General features: G+C 27.7%; 2 protein-coding genes across 3 annotated transcripts; one reads left to right on the top strand and one right to left on the bottom strand.

The window, feature by feature from the left end:
• Positions 1 to 2,072: 2,072 nt before the first annotated feature.
• LOC141525935 (succinate dehydrogenase cytochrome b560 subunit, mitochondrial) lies at positions 2,073 to 5,142 on the top strand. 2 transcript variants are annotated; one of them, XM_074240638.1, is made up of 6 exons: positions 2,073 to 2,183; positions 2,309 to 2,349; positions 2,439 to 2,495; positions 2,573 to 2,772; positions 4,692 to 4,834; positions 4,915 to 5,142. In XM_074240638.1, exons 2-6 carry the CDS (start codon positions 2,330 to 2,332, stop codon positions 5,020 to 5,022), a joined length of 528 nt encoding a protein of 175 aa, XP_074096739.1. In that variant the 5' UTR covers positions 2,073 to 2,183; positions 2,309 to 2,329; the 3' UTR covers positions 5,023 to 5,142. The 2 variants fall into 2 exon arrangements, with proteins under 2 accessions (XP_074096739.1, XP_074096740.1); XM_074240639.1 differs by lacking the exon at positions 2,073 to 2,183 and having other exon boundaries at positions 2,199 to 2,349.
• Rfc38 (replication factor C subunit RfC38) lies at positions 4,838 to 7,357 on the bottom strand. The gene is made up of 6 exons (XM_074240637.1): positions 7,130 to 7,357; positions 6,839 to 6,976; positions 6,307 to 6,472; positions 5,907 to 6,225; positions 5,179 to 5,570; positions 4,838 to 5,008 (listed from the first exon to the last, which is right to left on the bottom strand). The coding sequence occupies exons 1-5, from the start codon at positions 7,214 to 7,216 to the stop codon at positions 5,213 to 5,215; spliced, it is 1,068 nt and encodes a 355-aa protein (XP_074096738.1). The 5' UTR covers positions 7,217 to 7,357; the 3' UTR covers positions 4,838 to 5,008; positions 5,179 to 5,212.
• Between the last annotated feature and the right edge of the window lie 869 nt (positions 7,358 to 8,226).

Genomic DNA, 8,226 nt, shown 5'->3' with positions numbered 1-8,226 from the left:
CGTAACATACAAAATTATTCTATCTCCTTTTTCCTAACACTTTCATATTATCTATTTTCCTGGAATACCTGCAGATCGGCCCTGGAAGTACAGGGTTTGTTATTTTTCCCTGTTTGAAAAAAAATAACTGGCGTCCAAACGTGCACTAATCCAGCCTGGGTGGCTGCTGCGGTGTCGCTTAGGAGAATAAGAGCATCTCCTAAGCTTCCTATTTGTTTGTTTATTTTATTTTGTGCGACCTGGACAAAATTTCTACTTTACTCGACGTATCCACCGTCGAGTCGTGTATAGAACTAGCGAAAATTTTGTTACAAACAGCAATATCTTTTGAGGGCGTCGATCGATACTGAAAAACTGAAAAAATTTATTTTTTCAATATTTTTCAAACGGCTTGACCAATTAACTTTTTAAATCTTATCAGATAACGAACCCTTTTGAAAGCCATGTCACTCACCTTGATCGGTTGATTCGTTGTCAAGATATCATACGACAAAAAAAAAAAAATAAACTAAACTTGCTCACGAAACTTTCTTTGATAAAAAATTCGAAACGAAGAACTGAAAGCTTTTAAAAAATTTTTATTTTAATCTTCATACGATCATATTCCATTAATCTGTGATCAATAAATATCCAAAAAATAATTAAAGAGTTCGAAAATTGATGTTCTCCTTTAATTTATTGGATTTATTTATAAATAGTATTGAGCATGTTTCAACATTTAATTACAGATAATACGAAAGTAACGTTAGATGATAATTAAAAGATTAAAATTTCTTTAACACAATATCAGAAGCAAAAAAACTAAGAAGAAATCTTGTAAATAACCGTTATCTTTTTTTTCTTCATTTGGTTAGAGTTCTATTAGTTTAAATTTATAAATGATTAAAAAAAAAATTGAATTATATACTTATTCACTTACATAAATTAAATTCCATGTCTCTAATTTATATGAAAATAGATAATTTTGTTTAACAAATATCAATCATATATCTTCTGAATCATTAGCTAAAATTTCATGTTATAGTTGAAAAGTTTAAATTGCTGTTTTATTTTGAATAAAAAAATTTTTTTTTTTTTTTTTTTTTTGATAATAAATATAATTGCATATTATATACTTAAAAAATTTCAATATAAACTAAAAAAATAAGCGACTAATAATTTATTAACGGATTTTTTAATACATCAATGACATTAAATTTAGCCGTCACTTTACAATTGTTTTAATTTTCTTTAACAAATAAATTATAGCAAAAAAGAATTATTAAAAAAATGGACTTGTAGAAATTTTAATAAATTAAAAATGCAATTTTTTAAAAATTATTTTTTAGAAAAAATTTTTTTGTTAAAGAAAATTAAAAAATTGTCAAGTGATAGCTAACTTCAATGTCATAATATATCATTAAAAAACATGTCACGAACGTTAGCACGGACCTTGAATAGAGTTGTCCTTTAAAGATTAAAAAGGAGTAATTAAAAAACTTGGACTTAATTGGAAAAAAAATAACACTGAACGTGACAGATATTAAAAATTTTTTTAATTTATAGCAATTAAATTATTAAAAAAAAATGTAATTAAAAAGTTTCACATGTGAAAATTAAAAAAAATTACACGTGAAAATTTTTAGAAGCATTTTTTTATTGTAATTAATTTTTTTTTTAATTTTTAAAATTGACAGCTGACCGCTAATTTGTGTGCCGGAAACGTTTGAATATGCACAAAGTAAAGAAATATAGATATGTATTAAATCTTAAAAGAACTTGAAAAATGCTTAAGAGAGAATAATGAAATGATCGAAAAAAAATTATAAAAAGTAAATTCGTTCGATTAGTTGATTAGACTAACTGTAATTACAAACGAAGTCAAATTCATTTGAGTGCAGAATGAGGAATGTGATCATTCTTCGAAACAATTGTTTCGTTTATAATTACAGTTACTCTAATCAACTAATCGAACGAATTTACTTTTTATAATTTTTTTTCGATCATCCAATAAGATTTTATTGCTCTAAATGGTGTTGTTCATTGGTCCTCAAGTTCACCATATGGATCGCTCTTTCTTTAGCTCTCACACACTATACACTGAATGAAGCTCTTTACTGTTACATGAAACTTCAGCCTGATTCTTATCATTGGGCTTGTATTTTTCGCTAATTTCAAATTGCTGTAATAGCATATTTTTTTAGGTAAGTTTTTTTCACGTTGTAAACAAAGTAGACATCATAAGATTGATGGCGTGAATTACTATATATTCCAAAATACTTTTACAATACATATTGACGAACATTTACGAATTATTCTGACTTTCAAGGTACGGGAGCTAGTGTAAAAAATGGCGTTTAATTATACGAGGTAAAAAAATTATTTATTCAAAAATATGTTTTCTTCAATGATAATTTTTAATTTGAATTTCAGCAATAATTTATTTATTTATTTTTCAGATTATTATGTCGGAATAATTTAGAGATCAATCATTTCAGAGGATTATTCAAATCTAGGTAAAATTTTGTTATTACATAACCTTGTTTACTTTTGAAATAAACTTTTTTAACAAGAAAATTTTCGTAAATTTTAGTTCATTAAATATTTCTTCAACTGTATCTAAGGCAGCAGCTGTTACAGCATGTGAAACTTATTCTGAAAAAAATCATCGTTTGAAACGACCATTGTCACCTCATTTAAGTATTTACAAACCTCAATTGACTTCTATGCTTTCTATCTCCCATCGAGCTTCTGGAATAGTTTTAGCTTATTATGCAACAGGGGCTGGACTGAGTAAGTTGTCGGAAAATTCTTATTATATTTACTTTTTCTGAGTACTAAGCACTTGTTTATGTAGTACTAACAAGAAAACAAGTACCCAATACTAGTCTCTATTTTACTCTCTATGTTTTTAGTATTTTACTTTTTCTGGTAAATATTTCTACGAAAATGATAATCCAGAAGATACTTAGAAATTTATTTTTGAATGCTTAAAAATTGAATCGAGATGAGAAAAAATTCGAAAGCAATACGAAGAAATTTTTAAAGCTGTGGTGTATATGGGGCATTCCACGCCAAATCGATCACGTTTGACTCCGACACTTTTCGGTTTTTCTGAAACTTTGGTATCTTTTTCTACCCTATTAAAAATAATTTTCAGAATTTTTTCAAATTTTTTTACCCAACCAAAAAAAAGTTACGAGTTCTTTCCCTGATTCAGAAAGATGATTTGATATGATTACCCCCATGTTAATTGTATATTTATATAGTATTCAAATCTGATGTTTTTGAATCATTTTAAAACATTTTAAATTATTTCAAATTAGATTTCTTAATCAGGGTTAAAACAGACACCTTTTTTTTGTTGAATGACCATAAATTTTTTGAAAATTAACTTATTGAGATGTTTTTTTTTTTTTTTGAAATTTTTATTTTTAAATGGACTTTTTAGAAAAAATATAAAAATAATAATTTGGATTCATATTCAACGTTTTTATTGAAAATTTTGGAAAAAAAACGAAAATTTCGGGATGATTGACATTTTTGATTTTCGATTATTTTTTTTTTATTAAAAAACTTCAGTATTTTCTGCGAATTTTCTGAAATTTTCAGAGTAGTATTTTTTTTAAATTTTTTTTTTAATGTTTGTTTTTCGTTGTACCACTCTGAAAATTTTTTAGCAGATTTATAAAACTTCAAAATCCGAGAAAGAAAAATAAAAACAAAAATTAAAAGTGACAATCATCGATAAGATTTGATTCTTTTCCAAAAAAGTTAGATTAAAAATTAAAAGAAGCATTGAATTATTTTTTCGTATTTTTTTTCTAAAACTACATGCAAAAACAAAAAAATGAGATTGTTATTCGGTCCAGTTGAGAGCAACGCATGAACTTTCAAAAATTTTGGGGCAATTGATTTAGAACAAAATTTGTTTGAATTTATTTTTAAATAAAAAATACTTAAAAAAATTTTGAGCTTAAAATTTAAACTTTAAAAAAAATTTATTTTAATATCATTAAGTATTTATAAAATTCCGGATATCAAAAATGTAAAAATATAAAATCTAGTGAAATCACAAATAAAATATAAAGATTTCCAAGCGAAAAAAAATATTAGTTATCATCATTGATAAGTTAATATTTTATTTTGTTTTTTAGTAAAGGATCTTTTAAAATCTTTAAGATGGCTGTATTTAATTTCTAATAAAAGCCCAATCTTTTTATGGTAAAAGTTCACATTTCGATTTGTTTAAAGAACACAAATTTATATGTAATTCATGATTAGTACATTTTTTATAATGTATCTATTAGTTAAAAAATAAGAACGGTCTATTAAAAGACGCTCAAAAGGATGTAGTCTTGATTTTCGAAATGAATAAATTAATTGTTTTTTTAATTTTTACAATGAAAATTACTTGAATTATTTTTTGTCGGACATGCAATCTTATTAAAATTAAAATGAATTTAATTGGTTTACCATAGAAAAATATTCAAATCTTCATCCTAATTAATCTCATCAATTACAATTTTTTTTCTGATAGATTCAATAAAATTTATTAATAGACAACTTAATTATGAAACAATTGTCATAGGTACACTTTGATTATATCAATTCACAGTTTATCGTTCCATATTCTGTTTTGGAACCACATAATCTTGATTCAATTATTATTGAGAACACGAGTTTGTACTGTATAATTTTTATTTCCACAGCGGAACTTTTCCATCCTGGTGGAATGAGTTGTCTAATTGACACAGTGAATGCTATAGGTTTACCATCCCCATTACTATTCCTCGGAAAATTTGCTCTTGCATTGCCAGCTACGTTCCACTATTTTAATGGAATACGTCACTTGGTAAGTTGTAATCAATATTTATTTTTTATAAATATAAAACAGTATTAAATATTAAATTTTAATAATTAATTTTTTGAAAGAACTGGGATTTAGGATTATTTTTGACAATCAAGCACGTTTACGGTACTGGATGGGCAGTTGTTGGTATTTCAATCGCTTCAGCGTTCCTGTTAGCTGCAATATTTTAATTTTATTAATAATTAAATAAAAAGTATTCGTAAAATGAATTTAAAATTGTTGAGTAATTGATAATTAATTTAAAATGATTATGTATATAATAATCTGAATATAGAAGTTACCAAGTTATATTTATTTGAAATTAAATTACCAAAAAAAGTAATTACCATTACTATTTTGGAAAATAAAAATTAAAAAACTTTATTCAAAATCATCCATGGCGACATCCATAAATTTTTTATAAATAGTCATGAATCTTGCAACAAATGCTTCTAGATGAAAAATAGCTTTTGATCCTCGATGCATCCTATGTTCAAATTCAGCAGCTACCAACACGATTTCGGCTTTTAATTGTAAGTCACAATTTTTTATACATTCTTGTAGAAGTCCTTTGAATATTAAATCACAAGGAATGGCATGTGTGAGTAATTCATAAAGTCTACCACGAATATCTAATAATTTTCTTGGTGTTTGTTCTGATACCATCATTGCTGCAGTTTTTCTAATAAAACTTTGCCAGTCTGGTTCTGTAATTTGTTGATCTGCTGTGAATGGGTATCTAAAAATGATTTATTTTAATTAATACAAATTTATAAGATTAGTGTTAAAGAAAAAAAAATTTTTTATAAAAATTGGAGAGCAACAGGGCTGCAAATCATACATTAGAATAATTATAAAAATAGCACTCAAATTAATTTTTTTTTCTCTTTTTAATCCGTTTAAAATAAAATTAAAAGTTAATTATGATTCTTAAAATTCTGAATCAATAAATTTGCAACTCTGGCAAATAATAAAAAATTTTTTGAGAGAAAATATTCACAAGCTTTGACGAATTTTTTTATTACTTGTAGATTAAAAAAAAATTAATTGAATTTATCAATGAAATATCACTCACTGTTCAACTTTACATGCTTCAAGCATTAAAATAGCTCGTCGGAGATTTCTCCCACTAGCAGTTGTTAATCTAGAAGCTAATTCATCAGGTAAATTAATTCCTTCTTTTTTTGCAATACCATGAAGGACAGATTTTACTTCATCATTTGTTGGTGCCGGGACTCGTATTCCAAGACAACGAGACCTGATTGCTGGTAAAACTCGTGATGTTGAATTAGCACAAAGAATTAATCTACAAGTTGTTATATATTTTTCCATTGTTCTTCGAAGAGCATGTTGAGCATCCTTAGTTAACTGGTCGACGTTTGTTAAAAGAACAACTTAAATCAAGTTCAACGATTTAGTAAAAAATTTTATTTTATTAATTATTATTCATTTAGAAGAAAATAAAATGAGATTACCTTTGAAATCTCGTTGACCATTAATATCAATTTGATGAGTTTGAGCGGTTGTTTTTACTAAATCCATTATGACTATTCTGTCGTGAATGCCAACATCACTAGGATTTACTTCGATGTGATAATTGCTACTTATAGTCATCAATTCAAGTTTCTTTTTTGATGGTGTCTAAAAATTAAAAAATATTAGTTAAAAATTTTCATCTTTATGTCAGTATTCAACAAAAATAGTGTTTCGTTAATAATATGATTATTATTAGATTCGGCTCAGGCTAAGCTTCAAAGAAAATTTAATACATCCATTAGATTTATATACAGAGTTAAAATGATGCATTATACGAAACTACTTGTAACACTGTTACTTTTGAAAAATCATTCTTAAGGGGGTATTCTGGTCTAGAAGCATGAAATTTCAAATAATCTTTGAAGTGCCGTAAAAGAAAGGCAATTAATATTTTTCAGTCTCATTAAATTTTAGGCCGCTAGACCACCGGGTCCCCTTAACATGAGATAAAAAAAAATAATAAAAGCATACTTCAAACTGCATTGGTTCCATTCTTAGTTTCTCAACTCCAGGACCATATAGCTCGCGAATAATTGCCATTATTCGTGTTTTTTTCCCGGCACCTGGAGGTCCATGAACTAGTAAATGTGGAAAATCACCTTTTTGAACCTAATAAAAATATTTATTTTATTATTTAAATTAATGCTAATTGATTTTTGTTAAAATAGATTGGCGAGGTAAATAATTAAAAAAATAGTATATTTTTACTCTGAATTATAATTCACATTAAATAAATAACCTATAATTAATTTGTAGAATTACCATATTTTTTAAATGTTCCGCTTGTTCTGTGTGATAGTCCAATTTACTAAGACTAGAAGGACGATATTTATCCACCCACAAACTCATTTTTAATACAAATAATATTAAATAATGAAAATAAAAACTTAAAAATACAACTATTATTCTATGAGCGTAACGTAAATTCAGTTGAGAATACAAAATATAGTTAGTTAGTTAGTTATTTCTTTGGCTCTGGGAGGTTTCCCATTCGGCCGCTGTACTCATTGGTATGTAGGTGGCTGGGTATTTGGTTTTCTATAATCTCCGGTAGGTGTCCTGGTTGTTGTAAATTTAGATTTAAATTTAAATGTCTAAATTACACTTGGTCAGGTAGTTGCAGAGTATGTAGGTGATTTTTGCCGTGGGGTTGGCCAATAAGGCTGTGACGTCCACCGGAACCGGGTTATAGATTTTGGTCAGAATGTTTTTTAGTGTTCTTCGCTGTTCTTGGTATGTTGGGCATTCAAAGAATATGTGGTTTAGGTCTTGGTTGGGAGCTCCACATTGACACTCAGCTGATTCGATGAAGTTTTTTCTGCAGAGGCTTGAATTTAGGTTGTAGTGGTTGAGTCGCATTCGTATAAATGTGGTGACAACTTTTCTTGGTAGGTTGTAGTTCGTGAACCAGGGTCTTTTTGTTTTTTTGTATATACTGTTAAAGTATAGGACTCCTTTCGTTTTCCCTATTTCTTTGAGCTTTTCCTCGGTTGTTCTAATAGCTTTTTCTTTGCTATTGTTGGCCATATCTTTGAAAGGAATAGGAGTGAACGTTCGTCGGGCGTTGACCATCGCTTTCTTGGCGAGCTGATCAGCCTTTTCGTTTCCTGCGATGCCGGAGTGGCCAGGGATCCAGACCAAATGCACTTGGAGTTGCTGTTGTTGTGCTTCAGTCATTTTTGCAGCGATTTTGTAGGTGAGATATGTCCATTGCTTGTTGTCCTGCAATTGTAAAAGAGATTGGAGCGTATTCTTGGAGTCACTGAATATTACTGTCCCTTCTTGGGTCTCAATTGCTAGTTCAATAGCTTTGAGGATAGCTAGTGCTTCTGCAGTGGTTGCTGAGACCTGTTGGCTTA

Source organism: Cotesia typhae, unplaced genomic scaffold (assembly GCF_013202065.1).
Source record: "Cotesia typhae breed Kobodo isofemale line unplaced genomic scaffold, CoteBio_Ctyphae contig_28, whole genome shotgun sequence".
NCBI lineage: Eukaryota > Metazoa > Arthropoda > Insecta > Hymenoptera > Braconidae > Cotesia > Cotesia typhae.
Note: the sequence above shows the minus strand (reverse complement) of the source record. Positions and strands in the feature narration are given on the sequence as shown.

Bases quoted from the DNA above. Each gene is read 5' to 3' on its own strand.
- LOC141525935 (XM_074240638.1), top strand. From the start codon at position 2,330: ATGGCGTTTAATTATACGAG. The intron at 2,773-4,691 runs GTAAGTTGTCGG...TTATTTCCACAG, and splicing joins TGCAACAGGGGCTGGACTGA to CGGAACTTTTCCATCCTGGT. The intron at 4,835-4,914 runs GTAAGTTGTAAT...ATTTTTTGAAAG, and splicing joins TTAATGGAATACGTCACTTG to AACTGGGATTTAGGATTATT.
- Rfc38 (XM_074240637.1), bottom strand. From the start codon at position 7,216: ATGAGTTTGTGGGTGGATAAATATCGTCCTTCTAGTCTTAGTAAATTG. The intron at 6,473-6,838 runs GTATGCTTTTAT...TTTAATTTTTAG, and splicing joins TGGAACCAATGCAGTTTGAA to ACACCATCAAAAAAGAAACT. The intron at 6,226-6,306 runs GTAATCTCATTT...ACTTGATTTAAG, and splicing joins TGGTCAACGAGATTTCAAAG to TTGTTCTTTTAACAAACGTC.